Below are 24824 nucleotides of genomic sequence, written 5' to 3'. Positions count from 1 at the left end.
TTATGGTTAAATAGAAAATATACACGTTATTGATCCTAGCGTGAACCTAAAAGTATCTGCGAAATTGGGCTCCTATGCATATACTAAACCTACTGCCTATAATAGCCAAAAAGAAATGAACGATTCTAATGCGAGAAGAGAATTTTATCTTAAAAAGATAACCCCACCAGAATGTTCAATCCGCTACGCTACAATAAAATATGCTGTCACATGCACCTCATCGTAATTATATTCACAAATACAGTATAACATAGTATGAATAAAATCAAGATGGAGTTGTTTTTTTTTTATTGTTGAAATCAGTGTGTCATGAGACGGCAAAAATTGACTACAGTGGCACTTTCACTCCTGCAAAGATAGTACGTAAAACGTTTTTTTGGATCTGTATACAAGTTTTTCTTATATTTTTATCATATTGTGATTATTTTGAAACAGACTTTTTTTTTGCCTCACAAGTGAATTAATAATTACATAGGACAATTATATACAAGCTTGTAAGTATGTTGTTCTTATTTTCATAGGAATCAATTTGACTTGTAAATGAAAGCAAAAATTCTAATGAATAATACTATATACTAACTAAAGTTTGCACTAATACTTTATTGAACCATCATCAAAGCTTTTTTCTATTAGAATAAAATACATCCATTTGGTACTTGTCGTAAGCCGGATTTCTCATAATAACATATTTCCAATGAAATATTTCAGTCGCTAGAGCAACAAAACTCAGAAAATAACCAATACCCAGAGCAACCAAAGCTCCATGGAGTTTATGCAAGTTAACAAGAGTCTGTTCCGGCGGGGACTTATATCTGAGCTCTACGATTTTTGACCATTCTGTCACGTCACTCAGCCATTTCGCTACAAAACCAGCTTCAACAACTTGTCGAATCTGTCAGAAGAGAATAAAATTGTGAGATTTTAGATTTCATAATGGAAAAAAATTGATTTTTTTCTCATTATGAAAAATTCAAAAATATTTTTCTTTTTTCTTTTCTCAAAGAAAAAAATCTCTTTGATTCTGGGTTCTGGATAAATTGTTAAAAAATCTGAAATTTTCACAGAATTCTCTCAGTGTTTAAATTATTTCCAAATTTTTCATTCTTTGAACAAATTTCAAGACAATCATGAAAACCATGAGCAAGTACCATACGATCGACGTGGGGCTTCAGAGGAGAATTTTTATCCATCCCAATGGAAACGGGCATGTCGATAAGACACTCTCCCATGATGTGGAGATCTCTGTCAGCCTGAACTTTGTGATCTTCTTTGAGAGCATTTTTCATCTGCGTATATTCAAGTTTTTGTCTTATCGCTCGAGCCTGTTTCAAAACGTAAATATTTTCGTAATACGAAAAGCTTCCGTTTGCTACACGAGCGATCGCTTCTTCCTCGTTGCCAGTTAATTCGAATTTTTCTCCTATCTTCTGAACGTCCTTATCGGACGAGGATAGAAAGAGGTCTCTCTGCTCGTCGTTCCAACCGCCTGCTCCTATCCGGCTCTTGGCTAAATCGGCTATCGTGTCTATCGTCATTCTGATCAACAGATTATGCCGAATCATTGAATTCCTAATTATTTTGATTAATTCCAGGTTTCTATTTATCGGATTACTCCAAAATTTGTATATTTTCAGTAAAAATGTTTGTGTCATGAAATTGAGCTCAATTGAACTTATTTTGTACTCTAATCAAACGTTTTCTTATTTCTCAGTTATTATACAAAAAAATGTGGAGTTTATGGCTCCAGAAAATGATTCACCTTCCTATGGGATTGGCCAGGGTGGCTGTCATGCTCGCTCTGTAAGCGACTGTTACAAGAATACCGTAAAGCCACCACCAACCGATGAATACTCTGACAGCCCAGGCAGCTGGTATTCTTGGTAATGAGACTTGAAGCAGCATGCTGTATGTGTACAAAATGCTATTCCCAGGCTGGGTAAAGAGATCCAAACTTTCGAACGATTTTTCCTTCTTCTTCGACAACGATTTACTCACAGTACTTCGAAACTTTCTTATCACGTGGCACGTTACTTCAACTTGTTTATTTTGCGTGTGCGGACTTATGTACTTTTCGTAAGTACGAGCGAAGAGATGGAAGATACAAGCGCCGAGGAAGAGGGTGAGAATTACAGCGATCCAGGTGTACAATCTGTTTGGATAATTTTCTGTCAGTTCGTGATTTTTGAGCAAACACTCTCTTCGCGAATGGCAATTCCTGTCACTGTGGTTGGGATCAAATTCTGAATGAAATTCTTCTTTGATTGACTTTCTTCCGGTATTTTTTCGAGGATACCGGCGAAACGGCGGCAGATAGAGCCAAAACCCATAGGACCAATATTGTAGAGCTTCAAATCGTCTACAAAAAAGTTCCCGGCGGTAATTCTCTAGCGTCGACCGTTAAGCCCTGAAACCGAAATGAACGTGAGAACACCGAGAAATCGGTTCGTCCTTTTGATCGGCTCTCAGGCCCAAAGTACTGGAGATACGAAAAATTTCGTTAATAACATTTTTGCATAAAATTTAACGCTCTACAAAATTGGTCCTATGGACTTTTGCTCCAAACCCAACGGTTTCGGCGGTATGGATGATAAAAAACCGCGTGTCCTCGAAATTGGCTTGCGACTTTTAGTGCGCGGAATTGACCATTCCGAAGAAGCATTCGAAGACTCCTCCCCCATTTTCAACCTGAAAGGTACGATGAGAAGTTTCCAAGAGTTATCGGTCAGTGCCTCGGGGGTGAGGAAGGTCAAGCATTCGGTATTGTAAGGCAACGAAAGATCCAGCAATCGATTGTGTCTGAGCGTGTAATGAAGATCGCCGATGAGAAAAGCAGCCTTGCCAGCGACAGCTTCGCCCAATAAACCGTCGAAGGTGTCGTTTTCTCTGGGGCTTCCCCATCGCGAGACGTCAACGCCGTAGGGCTCGTAGAAGCTGGCCACAAAGTTCATTTTCCTCGCTATTATTTGAACAAGTTCGAATTCGATGCCCCGTGCTTTGCCAAATTCGTTCTCATCGTCCCCACCGTCTTTCCGCCCCGTTGGAAAACGTTTAAAACTTCTTCCCGCTGCCTTCGTAACGGCCGGGACGTGCTCGAAGACTGCTATTTTCATAACAGTTTTTCTCAAGTTATCAATTTTCGAGGTAAAATGATTTTCGCCGTAACGATATTTGCCTCTGTACCAAGTATCCAGGTAGCGAGTTATCACGAAATTCTTAACCCGCGCCGGATAATAAACCGTCTCAAGATTGAACCACTCCCGGGAAACTCGTTCCCCGGAACGTCGCTTCGCGAAGTTGAATCGTCGAATGAATACGACGTTTATTATTCTGTTCCAAACGTGCCTCATGCTCGAACCGAAGAGCCTCCAATCGTGAATCAGCAAAAATAATCCATGAGTATTGATTTTCCTCTCGCTGAAATCGGTCGTGTCGAGAGAAGTGAGTGAGCCTTCGAATTGCCAAAAACAGCCAAATATATCGAAAATATTTAACTTACTTTTCGGCGTACTGCAAAAACTGTGTTACTTGAAGCCCATTGGCGACTAAAATAACGTACGCATCGCAGGCCGCCCTTTTGCTCTGCTCCAGGATCATCTCGACTCGATTTTTCGGTGGTAAAAAAATTTCGTTTTCTCGGATTTCGATCTACGGAGAGAATAAAGCTAATAAAGCAAACGTGGGTTCTGGTTCGAGGGGGGCAATGCGGGTCACTCAGCGAAGCGGGTCACTCCTTCTGGAACGTTCTTGAAAGTTCGAAGACGACGTGTCACCGCTGAATTCGGCGATGATGTCGTGAGGAGGTGGGAACATTCTCGAAGGTTCGATGATGCCACGTCACCTCTAAATTTGATGACGATCTCATGGAAGGGAAGTGTATGTACTCTCGAAGGTCGATGACGTCATCGATGACGACGATGCGAGGGAGCTTAGTGATTGAGGGATGCTGGAAATTCAACGTCGTCGCATCATCGAACCTTCGAGAAGCGGTGACCCGCATTACCCCCTCGGTCCCGAGCCCGCTGTGCTTGTCTACTAAAAATGATTTTTTTCATAAAAATGTGATGTGCTAAATTTCCCGAGATTCTAACTCATGTTTATCTCACCGAATAAATAGGCATGAGTTTCGATTTTCTTATCCGATTGTGATGGATCAGTCGCCGATAGTAAGCGTCGAAAACAAAGACCATGCACTCGCTACGATTGGATATTTCATCGATTACATCATTGATCACTGCCTCGATCGGTTCAGACCTCGTTTTTTCGCAGAGTTTCTCAGTAATTAGGCTAAAATTGATAAATCATTGGGTTTCGTATAAATCACAATGATTCTCAATAATTACCTTGCCCCGGTGACGCTTGTAGCTTTAGAAAACAGCACGAAAATCAACACCAGCGATAACATATTTGAATAATTATTTCAACAGCTTTGAAACAGTTTTTACATAATTTTTATCAGCGTTTCTCACGATGCAACGAAAATCATTGACTTTGCCGAGTGCATTTCAACATTTCGATACTCCCCGAGGAGTCGATCCTGTTCGACTGTTTTTTTTTTTTTTTTTTTTTCTCCAATCGGAGAAACTGTAATTGAAATGAATAATTGATAAGGAAATTACGAGGAAGAAACTACCTCGATGGAATATTCAAATTTCGATTATCTCACGAGCCTCTAATCGCTCATGCAAATCGACTGTCAGAGGCTTTCGAGTAGCGCCGCTAATCTACCTTAAATGTGGATTCTCTATTTGTAAACACGTCAAACGGTTGGACGAAAATAAAAGTATTAGAGAGAAAGGAAAAGAGGGAAAAACTGGAGCTGTCAAAGGTGCTTTTGCCCCTTAATAATTCGTGGAGATCGTGAATTATGTAGATTTTCAAAATGTTTTCAAAATCATGAGATAAACGCAGAGAAACGTTTGCTTCTCATAGACGAATGCATCGCATCAGCCAATCGAGCAGTGTGATCGAACGAGTGACAATTCTCGTTTGCGATAACGTTCAATTATAATCCAAAGTGCACAACAAATGCGAATGCAGACGAATGATAATTGATAGCAGCGATCGAGCTGTCTGACTTGCTTGTCAGTTTAAACTCGCACTTTGAGCCACTGAACAATGTTTCAGATTTTCCAAGGCAGCACGATTCTTTGACGATTCACATTCCTCTTGTTCTGTTTTATTAATTTCCAGTAAATCGAGTGGTGCAACGATGAAGGTTAAAGAACTGATAAAGGATCCGCCCAAGGGGCCTCTCGATGGCTACAGGAAACGGGCGAGCTTCGATTGGAAATCGATGAAACTCAACTTGTATGGGGAAGAGTCTTTGAGGTTCCAAGTGAGCAGAATTTCCGGTTTTTTTTTTATAGTCGCAAAAACTTGAAAAAATTGTTTTAAAAAATCTCGATTTTCCTTTTTTTTATTCGTTTTCGTCGGTTTTATGAAACTCTTTTCTGTAATTTAATTGCTTTTCTTTCGACAGGAAGAATTGTTCGAGTTTATGGAAAACTCACCGATATTTAAAAAGCCTACTGGACACATGACGATGGACGAGCATCGACGAAGATGCATGGCCCAAGCTCGAGAATTGGCGAAAAACGACTTCAGGGTGAGACAAATAAATAGCGGAATTACGAGTAATAATAAAAAAAACAATGACGAAATCGATACTGTCTCTCGGTAGATCCCTCTCGACAGAAACGCCTTCAATGTCATGTTCGCTTACGACGGTGCACTGCCAATAATAACGGGACTCAGTTTCGGAATGGTCCCTGGTATCGTGATGTCATTGGGCACAGAACGACATTCTGAATTTATGCAAAAATTCATGTCCGGCGAAGTGAGTTGAAGAAACAAAACTTCCTCAGTACATTTTGCTCGTTATTCGGGCCAAATTTATTTTCGTAAAGAAAAAAATTCGCTTTGAGATAAAGAGGATTTTTGTTGGATCAGAATTATCAAAACTGTAGAAATCCAAATGAGACAAAAAATCGAATGAATTGAATTAAAAAAGGGAATTGAAGAAAAAATTATTGGTTGTTCAATAGGAAAAATTGAAATTGTAAAAATCTTATTCGAAAAGGGGCACAAAAATTCAAATGGATTGTCCAACTAAATAAATCAGAGTGAAACCTTCCAAACGAAGGATAAAATCGTATAAAATAAATGAAAGAACAGAATATTCATAATTTGATTAAAAACCAGTATAGAGGATGTTTTGCAATGACTGAAATGAGCCACGGTTCGAATGTGAAAGGAATAAGAACGACAGCGACTTATGACACGAAAAAAAAGTGTTTCATCCTCAACACACCAGACTTTGAAGCTGCGAAATGTTGGGTCGGCTGTCTCGGTAATAATTTTTACGTTTTTTGTCGAATTTTACTGTCGAAACGCTATTAAAAAAATGGAAAGTTTGGAAAGAAATGAATTTATTGATTTTGTAGGGAAATGTGCAACGCACGCCGTCGTCTTCGCTAAATTAATAACTCCGGATGGGGTAAATCACGGTGTCAATGTTTTCATCGTCCAAGTTCGAGATCCAGAGACTCTGTTATCGATGAAGGGTGTGACGGTTGGTGACCTCGGGGAAAAAAACGGTCTCAATGGCATAGACAACGGCTTCGTTATGTTCCATAATTATCCTGTGCCACGTGTTAATCTACTCGACAAACTCTCAGATGTGACGGAAGATGGGAAATTCGTTTCCGCTATAAAAGATGCCAACAAGAGATTCGGTAAATGCTGAAAGATGACACGATGGATTTGCACTTTTGTCGGTGCAGCTTCTCGTCGGTTTTTGACTTTCGAACACTGAAATTTCCGAATCAAAATTTCTCGTCATACTTTTTTCCTTTTCATTTTTCAAAAGATTAAATTTCCTGGAAGCTTCCTTCAGTGTTCCACTTTATTTGGCTGTTTATTCTCGAGAGCGAATTGGGACAATAATTTCGAAATCCAGACTCTTCAAACCTCTAAAATCAGCCAGTTCTCTCATTCGTTGTCAGGTCGAAAGCACTGAAGATGAAAAAGTGTCGTTGAACCTTTTGATTGGGAAATTGTGCTCTGAAAAATGCTGGAAACTCCATTGCACCTGCACCTTTAAAAGAAAAGCAGAACAATGTTAACTGGACATAAAAAACAGAAACAATGTTGTCCTTGATTGCAGGTACTTCCTTGGGCACACTCTCAATGGGACGAGTCAACATTTCAAGCATATCTGCAGAATATTTAGCTACGGGTGTTACGATTGCTCTCCGTTACTGCTGCGTGAGACAGCAGTTCGGACCAACGGATAGCGAAGAACTCCAGGTGATCGAGTATCAAGCCACGGTACGTTGGGAAGCTGAGCGAATAAAATGAGGGATCTTGTGCAACCGGTTTTTTGATAATCAAAAATTCGGTTCTCATAACTTTAAATCTCACAATTACGAGGGATTTTTTTTTCAAATAGAACACGAGACTGGTGCCGCTGGTCGCACTAACTTATGCGGTCAAAATATTCTCGAGGAATTTCGCAAAAAACGCGCAATCGTTGCAAGCGAAATTTTTTGGCGATGGCGACAGAAATAAACTTGCGATCGAAGGAGCGGAGATTCATGCACTTTCGTGCGCCACCAAACCGCTCGTTTCTTGGTTGGTGAGAGACGCACTCGTTGATTGCAGAGAAGCTTGCGGTGGTCACGGTTACCTCAAACGTAAGTGGAAAAAAAGCGCCATTTTCTTTGCAGCCTTTTTATATTCGGTGATCAATAAAAATGAGTATCCTGCAGTCGCTCGTCTGGGGGATTTGAAAAACGACCATGATGCGAATTGCACGTACGAAGGAGAGAACAACGTACTGTTGCAACAATCGTGCAACTGGCTGACAGGCCAGTGGCCTAAAATCATGAACCAATATGCTGAGTCAACGACCCTGCACTCAGCAGATTTCCTGATGAACTTCGACAGCATAATCCATCGAAAATTCACCGCCAAAACGGTCAGCGAAGCAATGAAACCTGCGAAACTTCACGAGGCTTTCGAGTGGCTCGTTTGTCATCATTACAGGAGGACTCAGGAACGCCTGAAACAATTGAGAAGTCAAGGTCAAGACGATTTCGAGAGCAGAAATAATTCTCAACAATTTTTCGCTCGTACTCTGTCCCTGGTTTATGGAGAGGTGAGTTTTCACGAGTTCGATAAGGACCTTAAACTTTTTGAACAACCTAGAATTGTCCCCAATTAAATTTGGGTCCGCAGCAAACTCTGTTCAAAAATTTCTTGGACGAGCTGGGAAATAGTAAATGGAGAAGCGAGGAGAAAGCAGCGTTGACGAAATTATGTTCACTTTTCGGAGCCGGGCTTCTCGAGAAAAGAGTCGGCGATTTTTACTCCGGTGGTTACGCCACACAAGAATCACACTTCAGTGAATTTTTACAACAGGGAATAATCGACCTGTCCCGAGACCTCGTAGGCGAAGTCATGGCTCTCGTCGACGTAATTGCACCGCCGGACATTATAGTACAATCTCCCCTCGGAATGGCAGATGGCAAGGTAAATGCCAAAGTTTTTTACCTCAAACATTGTAAAGAGAACAAATTATTAGAACATTTACCGAAGACGAATGAATTTTTCAACAAAAAATTAATTTGTTGAAAAATCCCTTGAAAGAAACAATGACAAACGTATTATTCGCTCGCTGTTTTTGCTTACACTCATCTCGAGGAATTTCGACAGCTTCGCTTCAGGTACGCTAACAATCAAAGGCAGTTCCAAAAATCGAAAAATTGATGAAGCACAAAGATAAACTTGGTCTATCAGTAGCCTGAAAATGCTAGTTATTTTAATAAATATTTGTGATAAAACCAATAGTTTTTCCAGTGAGTACTCAACCTCGATGAATAACGTCGACAAAATGTAAAATTTCAGGTATACCAACATCTGGAAGCTGCGATATGCGGAAACAGAGAAAATTTGGAACGTCCCTCATGGTGGAGAGAACTGACTCAATCCAAATTGTAAATTGTCGTTGTTACGTTTGCATTAAATTTTATATGTACAAAATATATTTTTATATTTGATATTTTTATACTTGGGACTCAGGGTTGGTGGGACGGGACAAAGCTCGTTTTATAAGTTTTAATATCAAAAGGAATGATTTTACGAAATGAAAGAAAAATGTGGAGAGAAGAGATTTTTATGACCCTTCAGGAATCGAAAAATTTCTTAACAAAAGAATTTTTTCGAGAGCTGACCATACGGACAAGCCCTTAATTACAGGGCATCAAGATGAGAGATCGGCGAATACTCGTTGAAAAAAGTTCAAATGAATTATACAAATTTACAAATTTTCACCTAATAGAATGTATTTGTTAATTAATCATTTTATCGTAAAGAAGAATAAGTTACTAAGTCTGCTATGATACAACCATTTACATATGCGATTTGCAAAAATATACACATCACGTTGTTGTGCTGAGTGGATCAAGAACCCGCAAGATCATTTTCAAGCCGTGACGAACATTAATACGGATAATGTACGAAAATAAAATAAAAAGACATAAATACAAGGATAAAAAAAAACTACATCAATACAAAAATCTTGATTAAGCTCCTAATGTTACGAAATATCATTGAAACGTGCAAAAATATCGACGCGCGTTATTATTAGTCAGCCTTGTAGGGAGAAAAAATCGAGAAAAATGCACGCAGCCGAAAGTTTTTTCGAGTTTGAGCACTGTGCCGCATCGACAGCAAAAAAAGTCTACGTGTGCTCACCACATTTTGTCAAAATTTTGTGCATCAATCGTCACTAGTGAGTCAGAAACTCGATTAATACCAAGAATTTAATTGTGCCTGAGAGTTCTTAGCTGAATATATTTTTTCTCTTTTTCATATCATCTTCGAGAAGAAATTTGATTATTCTACTTGAACTTGAAGACACTTTTTTTACGTGCGTCACCTGGAAGATGTCTAGCACCCAACAAGAGACGAGCTTTGTCCTCCTCTTGAGGCGTCGCTTCTTCTTGAGGCCCGCGGGGCTTTATTTGCAATTTTTGCTTTATAGCTTGGCTCAATATCACTCGCCTCGAGTCACTTTTCATCGCGAGGAGGAGATCGAGCCACGTCCACGTGACGTTGTGGTATTCCAGTGTCGGTATAACGAGAGCGAAGTCCCGCACATCCTCCAAATTCTTTTCCTTGTTGCCCTGGAAATAAACGGTTATCTCATCAATAAAAATTGAGATTTTCTGACATTTCTATAGGGAAATAACAGGTTTATCGAAAAATACCTTATACGAGACACGGACCGGAACTTCCGGTATTTTTATGTAAATAAATAGCTTGTTTTTGTCAGCTCGCTCCTTCATCTTTTCCACGTCGTCTCGCCTCTCCATCGGCACGTAAAACGACGAGTCTCGCTGAGGCGCCGGAGGCTCTTCTATTCCATCGGGATCTCGCTCGGGGAAACAGAATTTCAGCATCGTATTGAAAAATTTTTTCGTCAAACCTAAATTAACAATGAAAACACAAATAATGCAATATTTTTTGTTTGAAAATTGAAAAGAGAAGTTCAAATGCAGATTCAAATGTGAAAAGTGGTCATCCTTAGGGTCGGAGCTTGAAATTTCAAATACGAATTTCTCAAACGACTTTTTTGAACAGACTGTGAATAATGTTGCAGGGGTACACAATCAGGAGCATAATTCTGTATACAAAATCCTGTACAGTGAGGCGATACGTTTTCAATTATAATTTTTGCGTTGGTTAGAGAAACATGGTTGTTTGGTGATTTTATCTTTGCTCGTATAACTTTTACAATTCAACAGACAGAAATATGACTTTTCGGCAAAAGAAAAATTGTTGAAACAAAAAAAATTGATTTTGTCGCAGAGAAATCGTCGGTTTATAAAAATTGGCAAGAATTTGGCATGAAAATAAAAAAATCCCTAATTACCTATCGTCAGAGGTACAACGTTGATTTCAAAGTGTTCTTTAACGGAGATGCCAGCGACCGGTGCCTTTTCTCGACAAAAGACACGAAGTGCACGTTGCCGATCGACAGGCATGTTGCTCTGAAGTTCGGTGGGGGTGAGTACTTCGGTATAAATTTGATTGGGTAATAAATTCGTCATTCTGACGTAACCAAGTTCGAGCAAGTGTTCGACGGAGTCATCGGTTTTGCTGGTTTTAGTATACAAAAAGTTGGTGAGTATGAGATCGGCGATGCCGAGCTGTCCATCGGCATCGGTCAATCTCCACTGGGCATGTTTGAAGCAAATTTCAGCAGCTCTCGCAACGGCGGCTGGTTTGTCTTTGAGAGTCGCAGCGGCGACGGCAGGTGCAGTCGTCTCTTTGTAGCAACTGAGCATAACGTCAAGTTCTTCGGCACGAGCGCCCAATTGTTCCTTGCACTCGAAGACACAAGCTTCGAGTCTCTCCATTTCCGTGAGCAATTCGGGGCTCGATTCCTCGGCGAGTGCTTTTTGTACAAGATAAGTTTCCCTTTCGAGTCTTCGAAGTTTCGAGACTAAACCTCTAACAGTATTTTGTAATTGTTGAATCGGTATTTTTTGGTCTTCGACCGAATGCAATTGTAACTGAAACCTCATACGCTGGAGACGTTCCAGGGCTTCTTTTCGTCGTGGCTCAACGTACAACAGCAAATTGTTCACAACGTCGAGTATCATCGCGTACTGCAACGAATTCGTGCAAACATCGAGGTCGTGATGCATCAAAGTAAACGCATCCGCAGCCGAAAGGTCTTTCCTCTCCCAGGGCGTTACTTCTTCCCGGGGAAGCGGTGGCACCTCGTCCAAACAATCCGAATCCAATGACTGGCCGTAACCAACGTAAAAAAATTCACATTTGCAGCGTGACACGATACGTTGCAGTTGATGCTGCAAGCCCCCACCGCCACCGACCGTTTGGCTCACAACGCCACCGACGCTTTGCCCGGATCCAACGAGGGCTGGCACGTCAGGCAGTCCAGCTATTACGGTCGAGTCCTTCTCCTAAAAAGGAAACCAGGCATTTATATCACATATTGTTTTATTTTCCATTCGATATTCGTCTATAAAAGCCTTTGCACTTCTTATTGCTGCGGAACACTATAAGAAACTCGAAAACAAATTAATTTTTCCAGTTATCAAGTTTCAAAATTAAAAAAACCTCCAGACAATTTACAATTCATCAGGAATTTTGCAAAAATCATCAAGACAAGGATAAATTTCTATTTACCTGAATATTATCCAGAGTAAGCCACATGATGTTATCATCAATATTATCATCAATATTGGCACTGACAGTCGCATAATATTGCATACATTCGAGGGAACCGACCCACGTTGTTTTTGAAACGAGAGTTCTTTCCCGCCACACAGGCCTGTGAACTCTTTGCAATATTTCAGCTTTCGCAGCCGAAAGGATAACGTATCCGCGTGTTTCAATGCCTTTGAGAAGAACTTGACTGTTGACGAGTATTACTGGAAGAAAATAAGATAAAAGTTGAACACAAAAGTAGTTTTTCGTTACTAAAAATTGACGTTCACAATATTGCGAAGCTTACTAAGCCAATTCTTGTGAAGCACTCCATCCTGGTGGCAAGCAGCGAGTCCCCTGAGTTGTTGTCCTCTCGTCTGAACTGACAAGTCATCGCTGAAAGCGACAGGTTTGTTGGCAGCTTCGGCAATGAGTCGCTGGAGCATACCAGCAGCTTCGCCTTGATGACCAGAAGTTTTGGATGTGAGTGAGGGGGTCGCTTGGGCGGTGGTTGATGCGCTACTCGGTGTGGTTTCAACGGGTCTGGCTCGACTTTTTTGCGGTGTGACGCTGCTCTCACGATGGAAAGCTTTGAGGGCTGCGGTGGACAAATTTTTTTTGAGCTGCTGAGTCTTAATGAACGAATCGAAGAGCGCGAAAGCGACGTCTCTGTTGGTCTTGGTCCAGGCGCCTTTTAAGTCGTGCACGACGAGGCGATGAGTCGGTATGTCGCCGCTGACGCCTGTGACGAGGGCTTCGCGACCGTAACTCACGCGAGTTACACTGAGACAGTAACATTTTTCAACGGGCTGCCTCAGAGAAGCACTTTCCTCTTCCTCCTGGAGAGCGCTCTTGAGCCATATTTCAGCATCGCTCAAATCACAATTCATATAAATAACGGACCATTCGGCACGTGGACGGTGAATGAGACCGTCATCGATGGGATGGAGCGAGAGATTGTGTTCCGAGCTGCACACGACGCGTCCTCCGGTGACCTCGAAGCCACGCTGCATAGCGAAAGACATCCAGTAACTGACGTGAAAACGATGGAAAGCGAGAGTCAGCCGAACTTTCCGGTAGTGTCTGCTGAGCTGCTTCTTACGGGGTCTTACGTTCTTGAACAACGGACCTTTCCGCGTTGGTCTCGTCGCCCCGGAGAGAATGAATTTGAGGTTTTCAAACCACCTCAAAGTACTGCCGTACAAAACAGCGGTCGGTGCGCTCGACGTTATGTTCGGGGATCCTGTCTCAATCGGTTTCGTCTCGAGGGACAAGCTCACGTTGAGATTCTGCGATCTGAACGCCCGAAACGAATCGTGCTCTTGATTGCTCGAATATTCGGGCAAACGATCCGGAGCGCAGGGAATTGCCGAGTGATGATCGCGATGATCACCGAGACACACCCAAGCGAGTTTTATCGACAATTTAACATTCGGCAAATGGAGTAAACGACAGTCGTCGTATTTACTCGCTGTTCTCACGTAAACGTCCAAATCTCCTTTGATTATTATTTTGCCGAGTGTCCAATCGAGCTCGAGGCTCGACCAGGTCACTTCCATCTCTTCGGTCGTGTTGTAAGGATCCAGAGAAGCGTGGAATAAGACGGTCAATTGTTTCACACAAAGTGTCAATCGTCCATGAAGCGCCAATCGCATTTTGTCCCAGAACGGCAAAGGTGGACTCGGATCCCGAGAGGGGTGGAGAATTTTTTCGAAACTAAGATTGCACTGAGCTATCACGGGCTCCCAACATGGACCGAAGGCGTAACGAAATTTGTCGATGTCCCAGTTCAAATCGTGGTAGTATTTGAGTGATGTCATTCCCCGCTCTACCACGATATCGTCCCAGGGATATCCGACTTCGATCCTGACCGTTCTGCGAGCTCGGGAGTGTGCCAGAGCTTCAGCACCCGCCAAACGACCCCAAATGCTCAAACCTTCGACGAGCAAGAGCGGTTGTGGAAAATCCCGCAATTGCAACTTCCATTCGGCACATTTGACCGATATGCCGCGCACCCAGAGGGTATTGAACTCGAGACCGTCCTCCGGCCACGGCGTTTCACTGTCCATCTCGACGAGTGCCTTCACCGCTCGTTCTGTACCGTGAATCGTCGGATCTGCCAATGCTATTATCTCCAGATCCTGCATCGTCCAAGCAAACAAACGAGTCCGGACCGGGCCCGCTCGCTGCATTTGCCTCCAACGCTGAACGTATATCTCCGCATTCTTTTTACTCAAACTCGCATACAATTCTTCCACTTTGTCCTGCGCTAGAATCAAATGCGCGCGTCGCAATTCTTGCACTTTACCATCCAACATCGCCTGACGCTTCAATGACTCCTTGTACTCGTCCTCCAGAAGCTCGTAATTGTCGCGCAAACGTACCTCGAACGGATCGTCGCTGACCTCAAACACCCATTCTTTTATCTGAGAAGCAATACGTATCAATGTTTAATCAATTCGATCAATGGGAGCAATTATAAAAGGTCAACTCAACGTCGTTGTCCTTCCAAAACGACTTTCTACTGAAACTTTTAAACGTTGATAAAAAAAATTACTCTTGAAGTTTGAAATATGCAACGAAATAAACAGAAATAAATTTCAAAATATAGGCTCGAAATTTTGGAGAGGGGAGCAGACAAATTACCTTTATAACGAGGTCGCTGGGTACAGGTTTGTCTTTGGGAGATCCGGAAGAGTGAATTTCCTTCAACCACTTTCTTATACTGAAAAGTTCGTTCTGAATGGCATCGGTGAATTGATGCTCGTAAGGGAAACAAGCTTTGGCAGATTCGATACTGCACATCCACGTTTCGTTCCAATCGAGTTCGAATCCCTCGTTGTTTTGTCTCTCGATTCGGACCTCTGCGCTGTCGCGGAGTCGTACAATTTCGAATCCCTCAATTGTTATGATTTCGGATAAGTCGAGGGCCATTCGCAAAAAGTTCAGGGTCCATTCGCCGTTCGAGCAACGTAATTGATCGGACGAGAGTTCGAGGAAGTGTTGAGGCGAAATATCAATCGTCAGAGCTATTCCACCGGTTGCCAGAAGATCAAGGCTCCGTTTGGGCTTTGTCACTTTATTATTTTCGGCCTCGTCGCTAGAGAAAGTCGAACGGAAGTCCGCGGATTCCCGCCAAAGATGCAACAATCGAAGATGCAAATTCGGACTCCACGTTATGTTCGTTCCGTCGAGACTAACGTTTATCACATCTGACGTTATCGCTCCTTTGCATCTTCTCACTGCGAGGAATGGCTGCTTCAGCGACTGTGCATGCTCGCACATTATGGGTTCATTCTTGTTCAACGTTATTGCACATACACCCTCCGAAACACCAACGAAGCGTTTCGCACTGTGCTCCAAAGTCGCCGAATCGAGTCTCAACATCACAGACACTAAAAAAGTAAACATTTTTCAAGATCATGATTAAAGAAACAATCTTAACCGGTTAATCGACAACAAAGTGGGGGGGGGGGGGGGGGGAAGCAGGAAATAGTGGCGTAAAAGCCAGTAAGTAATCCGGAAAAGATAAACTCACATTCGTTCTCGGCTATGAAGAACAAATTGCAGTTGGAAACTTTGAGGTTCAATTGCACAGCATCCACGTTGCTTTTCTCTTTCGATATTTCTACTGACTTGAGTCGTTTGTGCTCGTTGTAATATCTGCCAACATTTTTTTATCAGTATCCAGTTTCACGTTCATTCGATTATTACGTCATTGATGCTGGACTACTACCCGTCACTTTAGCCTGGACGAGAATTACCACGAAACATTACCTGAATCCTTGCTGAAGGAATCTGGCAAATTCAAGACTCCACTCAGTTCTTAAAGTATCGAGAACAATGCCGACTGCGTTGGGGCCCGTAGTAGCTACGAGAACACCGATAGATAGTGGATTTCCCCAATTATGAGCAGCCTCAGGAATTCCTGGTTCTGTACCGCTGAGAGCACATCGTAAAGAACCGATCATCAATTTAGTGTTCCACCTATTGTGCTTTGCAGAATTTTCTGTGGATTAATAAACCGAAAATTGTAATGAAATTGGATCAAAGTGTCATTTCAGCTTGGTCAAGTTAGTTGAAAGCTTCTTGTCACTCGCATGTTTACCTGCGAGGCGATCCAATGAAAGGCTAACGTGAGCAACGCTGCAGCAAGCATCGGGAACGTCCGGAACGTCGGGAAGTCTGACGATTAGTGAACCATCGTGCAATTCTGTAGTAGCTTGGATTTCAAGCCATGGAAACTTGGCTGTCGAGGCGATGTGAACGTCGGGCGTTGGAATATCTTGCGTAGCATTCGAAATAATCGATTCCCAGTCACGAGGATCGTAAGTCATGTAAAGACTGTTCAATTGGCTTTCGATACGAAGTACGTCGTCCTTCATCTGCAAAATATAAATCTCGATAAAAGGGTCGTTCGCACAAAGTTTTCTGGGTCAAGCAGACCCACTGTCGCTATTCAAAGTCAGTAAACCATTTTTGTTAAAGGAGCTGTGGAATATAGCGATGAATCAACTTGTCGAAGACGATTGTCTTTGCCTGTGTTGGAATTTAATTTGAACTTACTCCTGATTCAATGGACAAGGATCGTAGAGACAAAACCGGATGTTTGCCACGAATGGTAAGTCCTTCTAAATTAACAGCAAGATGAACGTTCGGTCCTTCGGGCTGAAAGGTAGCATCGACCTCGAGGCTCTTCATCATGCCTTCGAGCCCGACGATCGTGCCTTCCTCTCGTCCAGCTATCACAGAAGAGCTACCCATCTTCAAAGTGAGATTCTGAAGGAAAAAAATATGGAATTAAAGCAATGTTGATGAATGTAGAAAAATCTTCCATCAAATTCTATTTTAACAATTATTTCCCAGGGATGATTGCAAAATTAAATAAAGCATGAAGTAGAAGCGATGCATTTTGGGTCAGGGGATGTTCTTACCTTGGGCAAAATCGGTGCTAACCTAGCCAAAAGATCGCTGGCCGGTTGATCGGACGGTGCAGAATCGTAGCTCTGTGCTCTTCCGGGTGTTAACGATTTTCTGTCCCTGAGGAACTGAAGGAGACCAGCTCCTCCAGAACCTTCTGTCTGTGTCACTCCGATAAACAATTTCTATAAACGAGAGCCCGACTTTTCATTCGACAAGTTAAGAACGTATTTTCATTACTTTTTCTTATACTTTTGAGGGACAAAACTCAATTTTTAGTCATTCCCATTGTTCTAATTTGCTTCTCACTTTTTAAGGGACAGAAGATCCACCCTTCATATTCTATTGAGTGCAACATTAATCTGATGACTCTTATGGTGAAAAAATCTTTCTGATATTTTGTTCATGGAAAACACAAAAAACAGCAGCTGAATGAGATAATTTAAACAATAAAACGCAAAAATGATTAATTGAATAAAACACGTATAAGTCAATGAAAATTATTGAAACAGTCACAAAACAAGATACCTCTACAGTAAGCTCGCCTTGGGCCTTCAAAGTCGCTTCGATTGTTCCAGCAAAACTTAATTGAGAGAGACAAGCGTCTGATGCATGTCGTAACAGTTTCATCGCCCCTCCGGTTACCACAGCTGATGCCAACAACGTGCGAGCTCCATGAACCACACTGCCATCCAAACTAAGACTCTCAGCACTTCCATTCGCCAACCAACCGTTCCCTAGAGCCAAGAGACTCAAATTCTCCACGTGAACAGCCATGAACTGCCAAAAAAATAAAATGATTGTAAATTTCATTTTTTTATTCTATTCTGAATTTATTGTGGAGTATCTTGAAAATATTATTCGTAGTTACATTACAACTGCAATTTCAAAGCTTTCATCTCAGTATCTTAATGACCTAAGCAGCTTTGTCGAATTGTTAAACATTCAAACATCAATCTTTATCAATCGATGACAGTGTTAATGGCATTAAAATTTGGGTATAAAATAATAATTTTAGCACCATTGTTTTTTATGAAAAAAAAAAAGAAAATGTTTGGCGAATGCTATTTTTACTTTTACCTGAACAAAGGTTATGATGATCGTAGGAATCTTCCTGTTCCTGAAGTCATAGGGCTTGCCTAAGTCTCTTGGTTCACAATGTGGCCTAACAGGAACATCCTTATTGATTCTCACATCATGCATCACGACTTCAAGTAATTTTGCTACTTCACTACTAAATAAACTACTGCGGAGGGTGATCTTTTCCATTTGCTGAAAAGGTAAAAATGATTAAATATCAAAAGTAATTGGTTTATTCAAATAGATTCATTTGCTGTATTTTTATAATATCCGTTCTACTCACAACTGTGAAACCATTTTTAGAAACTATAACGTCACGTAATATAAAATAGGGTAGAGATATGTGACCAACACGGAGATGGATTCTGTAGCGCCTTTTCACTAGCCATGCCAGACCTCTTGGGAGAATCCTTCAAATGCAACACATCAAAATAATAGGATCTCACAGGAATGCAACAAAATCATATAACTCATTCATTAGGAATAAATCGATTATAAGAGGACATGATCGACTTCTGAATAACCAATAATTGAAATTTCCATTCCAATTTTAGCCCTCTCTAATTTTAAAAGGTAAAGTTTTTTAACATCTTTTAATAAATTATATTTAAAAAATTTGAGCCTGTGCAGAAAAAATGGGATATGGTTTTGTTTCATCCCAATCAAACAAACACTATGAAAAAATAATTATTTATAAAAAGAATGACATCAACTTGAAACGTTGGATAATTGAAAAATTAGAAAAAAACTAAAACTTGCCATGTAAAACTGCAATAGACAATAAAACAAATGATGCATATTGCCAGCAATCCTGTCATTTTGGACGACCGTAGATCGAAACGTCTGAAATTAAATATATAAATGTATACACGTTTGTTTTGTGATTGATTTTTCGAATTCAATTTAGAGATAACCTTTAAATGTATTTATAACTGAACCACAAATTTGCGACTGTTTTTCTAACGTCAAAGTAAGGAATGTCAGTAAAAAAAATCTTTAATAAATATCGAAATTCTAACTAATCTCCTTCAAAACTAGGCTTATTGAACTCAATGAACCAAATTCAGATTGACAATTTTTCATTTTAATATCGTCCATTTTTCAAGTATACCTACTTTCAATGAAGGCGGAATTTGGAACATCTAGGAGTCACAGAAAACAACACAACAAGGAAATACACATTGTTATCTAAACTGGCATGAATTTTCGAAACTCGGATCGCCGCGTTACAATCCGAGATCTAGACCACGGTGTCGCACCGAGTTCTTCCTCGATGCTCCTCGATGTGACCAGATGTGACGAACAGCTGATTTCATAAATCGTACTGGAATTACAGAAAAAAAACATTCCAGCATCAACGAACCTCTGTGAACTGCCGTGTTAATCGACTCATTTTGTTCCGGATTGATTGAGACCAATTGAGACTTTCTCGATCCGACGAGGAGCAAAACTCTAAAAAACGTCGGTAGATGGCAACGTCATCGACTAGCAGCAAAAAATTTGAAGCTTTATTGCAATTCTTGGAAATCACGACACTTACATGCAAAGAATACAACAAAAACTGCATTATCAACATTTTTTAATGTGCACACAATGCAAAGAATAAAAATCTTTCGTCTTCAATTTTACAATTTTTGTGTCATCCCGTTTTCCAACCTGGCGCCAGTCGTCAGCTGATCCAACCGTTATCCAAGGCGTTATCAATCGCCTATGAACTGTCAGTTTTTAACCAAAGACGTACATCCCCGCCGTGGTTTACTACTATGCAAAATTCATTGGTTCTTTACTATCATTGAAAAAAATAATTTTTTAAGATTAAACAGAAGAAAATTCTAGGTCCATCATACGATCATGACGAAGGCAGGTAGACTGTTTAGTATTGTTTAGGAATTAGTGAGTGCACCAGTGCATGCCTCAATTTGCACCTGCAAACAAAACCACAGGTGTGCGAGTGTGTGCCCAATGGATCCTGAAACGGAGAGGTGAATAACAGTGTTGGTACTGTACAGTGCCATTACATAAATTGCCATTATTCACTGAGATTTCAGCGCGACCTGAACGTGGAAATACGTTAGACAAAGTTTCTTTATTTTAATAAAATAACATAATATCGTTTTTTCGTTTTTATCGCGAATATATTATGGTATACTGGCTACCCAAGAAACGTTTCATTAAAAGGTATAATTCAACGTCACCCGTTTTCTATGAAAACTGATAAGGCTACTTCAAAAGCTGCATGAACTTTTGTCATTTCGTCCGTTTTTATTACATTTACATATACATATATACATCGTCGGAACTTTCCAATCGATGTCTCTCTTTCCTATTATGTATTTATAAAACGAAGTGCGAACGTTCATGCGACAGCCCTCGCGGAAGGTAAATATCGAAAATAATACCACAGCTCTTCCGTTTGGCCCTCAAATTAACATCGTATAACCCTACATCTTTACGCATCAATGACTAGATTTGAAGGTTCCCTGTCACTTTTAAATACGAGAAAATTTTCAAACAATATTTCATCATCATTGCCAATTTGTCATACACACGCAATCGATTTTTGATACAGTGATTTCATCTAATGTATAGCTGGATGTTGAAAAAAAAGTACATGATAGTTTTATTCTTATTTTTTCCTTAGTTCTTAACAACACTATTTGAGCAAAAGCAATAAGAATTTTTTATTTTACGATGTTGATAATCGTATAGCATTTATTCGTATAACATTTTTCAACAAAAGTGGAATCATTTTTTTCTTCAATATTAATAGAACATAAAAAAAGATAAAAAATACTTTATGCATACTGTGCATATTATTCAGTAATTCAAACAAACACATTAAGAAAACATCACGTCAATTTGTATCGAACACTATTTTGCTGATGGGGAATCCTTTATGTTTACCAATAACAGTCTCAAGTTCATCATCAAATTGACCTATTTTCTCCTGAAGAAAATCCTCAGTAATTCAAGATTGCTTGCCCATATCGGTTGGAAAATTAATCTGTATTTTTCCATATTTTTTTATTTACTCGCTACGAGAATTGAGTTGGTCAAGATGCATAAGTTTGTATTATTTTTACAATTAATATTGGTATTACTAACGAATTTTATTAACCATCATTTTTACGTTTTTCCACAAGCTCCATTATTTCATTATGAGTTTCATTGTCGCAAGTTTTTATTTGGCCTTTGGACAAATGATTCATCAATTTTGTCAGATGATTCAGTGATGCTGATACAGGCAAAACGTGTACTTGCATCAGTTTCTTTTGTACAACTGTGCAGAAATGTTCTGCCGTGTCTTGTGATGAAATTTTAATGCCAAAATAATCATAAATTACCATTCATTGAATTTTTTCTTCAAATACATTGAAATCTGTCATTTAAACTTTTCTTATTAAAGTCCCTGTTATGTCTGATATTATGCGTGTCTGAATGTGTTTGTGTGAGTTAGTGATTTAACAATTGCTTGCATCAAAACAGTGGGGTATTGGTCATGACAAGTGAAAGAATGACTCGATCGAACAATTGAATTCCTGCTACTAACAAATTAAGGAGACAAGAAAAACAAAATTAACAAACAAAAGGGAGGAAACATGCAGTCGTCTTATCTACTTTTGGGGATGCTACTACCGTTCTTCGCCCTTGATATTTGGTATACAGGAATGTAAGTTTTCTATCATTGCTAATCATGCTTCTAACAAGTAAATTAAATGTTGTTGGTTTTCACGAGCGAGACAGAAATAATGTTGTGTTCCCTACGTTATCATGTAATTTTTATGAGTTTTTCAATGACTCTCATACTTGGTTTTGCATGGCATCCAAAGCTTATTTTCTGTACTATTGTGGTAATAAATGACAATAATTGTCATCAGATTTAGAAATAATTCAAAAATAAAACAAATATTTGATGAATTTTGTTGTATCGCTTTGACTTTTTCTCCACTATTTTCCAACAAGTGAGTGTAAAAAATTGTTAACTCCCTTCTCACTCGCTCTTCTTAACAGGCAACATATACTCTTATGACAAATAGGAAAGAAAAAAATCTTTCAAATCACTTTTCTCAAAGTGTTTACCACCCTTTTCTATTTTCTTTACATGAAAGTATCAAAATGGTGCATTTGTGATGATAACACGGTACGATATATTTCAAATTTTATTATATCTCTTGATATGAATTTGTAGTAGTTATGTGTAAACACCTAGACTAGCGTTACCAGCTTGAAATAATCTTGACGGAGATATCTATTTGTTTAGTCTATCTTTTTTAGAAACAGAAATTTAGTCATATAGTTTTCAGGCTTCCACTGCCTAGGAAGGTAATCATTACTCATTCACCAACGTGATAAGAATAAAATAAAGGCATATTATGTCATTCTTTTACAGACTTATACTATGGATAATGAAGACAACGATAATCGCTTATCTCGTTATCTTCGGTTTGCTGCCACTGATATTTCATTATTCTTCCACAATACAGAGGAAAATCCTTTTCCTGAATTTTGGTAAAATGATATTTACCACTTGGTTTCATTTTATATTGAATTTTTATTCTTTCTCCAAAATCTAATAATTCTTCATTTTTCTATTCTATCCTCACAGTTTGTTGGCCACCGAGTACAGATTTTTCAAAGCCTCAATTACGAGGACTCGAGGGAACGAGAAATTTTTATCTCACTACAGATGAGAAGGTGAAAATCGGCGCGTGGTGAGTTTTTCCAAACAATCTTCATTTACTCAGATCTAAAGAGCCGTCCAATTCATTCGCATTATAAAACTCATCCTAATTTACGTTTTTGGTTATGACAGGCAAATTTTGCCCCGATCTCTATTAAACGTTTCGGAATCCTGGGATGATGAAAAATATGAACAGACATTGATGACAGCAAAAAGACCAGTATTTTTGTATATGCATGGAAACAGTGGAAACCGAGCGAGCACGCACAGAATCGAGTTGTACAAATTGTTCCAAGAACTCGATTATCACGTCGTCTGTTTTGATTACCGAAGTTAGTGACAGTGAAATAGCAAAAAGTAATTCACTTCAAAATTAAAATCGCCTCGATCTTTTTTATTTTTTAATTTTTATTGTGATCGCAATTGAAGGTTATGGGGACAGCGATTTGGCTGACTTATCGGAAATCGGAGTCGTCGCTGACAGTAAATTCGTTTTGCAATGGCTCCTCAAAAAAGTTGATAGGACTGTACCAGTTTTCGTTTGGGGTCATTCGTTAGGAACGGGGTAAGAAAATCGAGATGAAATCAATCGAAATTTTACTAAAAAAATAAACGACCAACTAATCATTTTTTTTACAGAGTATCTTCTCACGCTATAGCTCAATTATCCGCGGAAGGAATACAACCAAACGGACTTTTCCTCGAATCGCCATTCAACAACATTGCTGACGAGCTGAGTGAACATCCTTTCGCCCAAATTTTTAAACATCTGCCCTGGTTTCATTGGTTAATCGTTGAACCGTTCTACGGCAACAATCTGCGATTCGAGTCGGACAAACACATCGGGAATATCACTTGTCCGATAATGATACTCCACGCCGAAGACGACAGCGTCGTGCCGTTCTCCCTCGGCGAAAAAGTATTTTTACACTTTTTTTTCTACTTTCCGTCCATAATTTTTAGAGAAATTCAATCAAAAACGTAGTCTGTGTGAATTTATGAAAGGATTTTTCACTAAACTGTTTTGAAGTAAAATGTTAGATGAAACTTCTGGTTTTTTGGTTTAAGTTATACGAGGCTGCTCTGAAATTCCAAGGAAACGAAACGAATAAGATTCAAATGACGCGTATATCTTCATCTCTTGGATTTGGTCACAAATGGATTTGTCGATATGAAGAATTGCCAATCATCATCGAGTGAGTACATCCACCAATTTATCATTATTCACATTAACGAGAATGATACCGAAGAATCCAAAATTCAACTAAAATTACTGTTGCAGAAAATTCGTTGCTCAGTCGAGGGCGTTTCGATGAAGGAGTACTTCAAAAATAGTATATTTTTACACGATGATCATTCGAGTGATATTTATTCAATAATTGTAACTGCACCGGTATGTGCATAAAAATCGAAGCGAGTGACGCTTTATTATTTCCTGGATGAATGAGCTGCTATCGCTCATTGAACGAACCAGTGAAATATCATGAATCCCCGAGCACTACTCACAATCGCTAATCGCTTAGAGACACTAAATTTGTATTGAATGTGTCAGTGTATCTGGTAAAAATGTATATATCCATATTCGTATCTATATATCTCACGGAATGCTTTAAGTATTGTGCAAATGTGTGAAGATGAAAAAGAAATGTCGCTGTGAACTACTGATAAGATCATTGAAATCTCAATAAATTATGTCTCAATCGTAACGATTTGAAAAAGTGAAAAATAAAATACGTTCGAAAACAGAAGCGTTACGATCGTTTTTTTTTTTCATGTATTGCGTTGGCATCGTGCCAGAGCCACGATGATAAATGATTACGTCAAGAAATTGGAAAAAAAACGTCCCGATCTGCTCACACGTCCATCGGTCGGATCGAATGCTCAGAACACTTTGTACACGGCC

At 39.8% G+C, this 24824-nt stretch overlaps 4 protein-coding genes across 15 annotated transcripts; 2 read left to right on the top strand and 2 right to left on the bottom strand.

Annotated features, from left to right (window-relative positions):
* Window positions 1-157: 157 nt before the first annotated feature.
* On the top strand, window positions 158-9044 carry LOC122415026 (peroxisomal acyl-coenzyme A oxidase 3-like). 3 transcript variants are annotated; one of them, XM_043426789.1, is made up of 12 exons: window positions 158-359; window positions 5191-5335; window positions 5480-5605; window positions 5681-5836; window positions 6202-6349; window positions 6444-6734; window positions 7166-7329; window positions 7451-7694; window positions 7770-8158; window positions 8239-8532; window positions 8716-8726; window positions 8908-9044. In XM_043426789.1, the coding sequence occupies exons 1-12, from the start codon at window positions 310-312 to the stop codon at window positions 8981-8983; spliced, it is 2094 nt and encodes a 697-aa protein (XP_043282724.1). In that variant the 5' UTR covers window positions 158-309; the 3' UTR covers window positions 8984-9044. The 3 variants fall into 3 exon arrangements, with proteins under 3 accessions (XP_043282724.1, XP_043282723.1, XP_043282725.1); XM_043426788.1 differs by lacking the exon at window positions 8716-8726; XM_043426790.1 differs by lacking the exons at window positions 158-359; window positions 8716-8726 and adding an exon at window positions 360-494.
* On the bottom strand, window positions 487-4561 carry LOC122415025 (Ionotropic receptor 68a). The gene is made up of 7 exons (XM_043426787.1): window positions 4341-4561; window positions 4104-4284; window positions 3497-3645; window positions 2686-3414; window positions 1760-2149; window positions 1149-1536; window positions 487-892 (listed from the first exon to the last, which is right to left on the bottom strand). The coding sequence occupies exons 1-7, from the start codon at window positions 4400-4402 to the stop codon at window positions 614-616; spliced, it is 2178 nt and encodes a 725-aa protein (XP_043282722.1). The 5' UTR covers window positions 4403-4561; the 3' UTR covers window positions 487-613.
* Window positions 9045-9326: 282 nt separating the features above from the next.
* On the bottom strand, window positions 9327-19564 carry hob (hobbit). Of its 2 annotated transcripts, XM_043426781.1 has the most exons (16): window positions 19356-19564; window positions 19000-19083; window positions 18524-18650; window positions 18241-18432; window positions 17689-17940; window positions 17175-17345; window positions 16807-17019; window positions 16349-16625; window positions 16018-16249; window positions 15779-15903; window positions 14887-15635; window positions 12548-14666; window positions 12220-12464; window positions 10937-11993; window positions 10272-10489; window positions 9327-10187 (listed from the first exon to the last, which is right to left on the bottom strand). In XM_043426781.1, exons 2-16 carry the CDS (start codon window positions 19056-19058, stop codon window positions 9903-9905), a joined length of 6321 nt encoding a protein of 2106 aa, XP_043282716.1. In that variant the 5' UTR covers window positions 19059-19083; window positions 19356-19564; the 3' UTR covers window positions 9327-9902. The 2 variants fall into 2 exon arrangements, with proteins under 2 accessions (XP_043282716.1, XP_043282717.1); XM_043426782.1 differs by lacking the exon at window positions 17175-17345.
* Window positions 19565-19927: 363 nt separating this feature from the next.
* LOC122415036 (lysophosphatidylserine lipase ABHD12) lies at window positions 19928-24669 on the top strand. 9 transcript variants are annotated; one of them, XM_043426814.1, is made up of 9 exons: window positions 20088-20222; window positions 21727-21910; window positions 22631-22749; window positions 22847-22952; window positions 23054-23253; window positions 23351-23486; window positions 23561-23840; window positions 23990-24117; window positions 24204-24669. In XM_043426814.1, the coding sequence occupies exons 2-9, from the start codon at window positions 21840-21842 to the stop codon at window positions 24235-24237; spliced, it is 1074 nt and encodes a 357-aa protein (XP_043282749.1). In that variant the 5' UTR covers window positions 20088-20222; window positions 21727-21839; the 3' UTR covers window positions 24238-24669. The 9 variants fall into 9 exon arrangements, with proteins under 9 accessions (XP_043282755.1, XP_043282752.1, XP_043282749.1 ...); XM_043426813.1 differs by lacking the exon at window positions 20088-20222 and adding an exon at window positions 20283-20418; XM_043426815.1 differs by lacking the exon at window positions 20088-20222 and adding an exon at window positions 20476-20619.
* Window positions 24670-24824: the final 155 nt, after the last annotated feature.

The sequence above is a fragment of the Venturia canescens genome, chromosome 8 (assembly GCF_019457755.1).
Source record: "Venturia canescens isolate UGA chromosome 8, ASM1945775v1, whole genome shotgun sequence".
NCBI lineage: Eukaryota > Metazoa > Arthropoda > Insecta > Hymenoptera > Ichneumonidae > Venturia > Venturia canescens.
The sequence above is the reverse complement of the archived record's forward strand: the minus strand, read 5'-3'. Positions and strand labels throughout refer to the sequence as shown.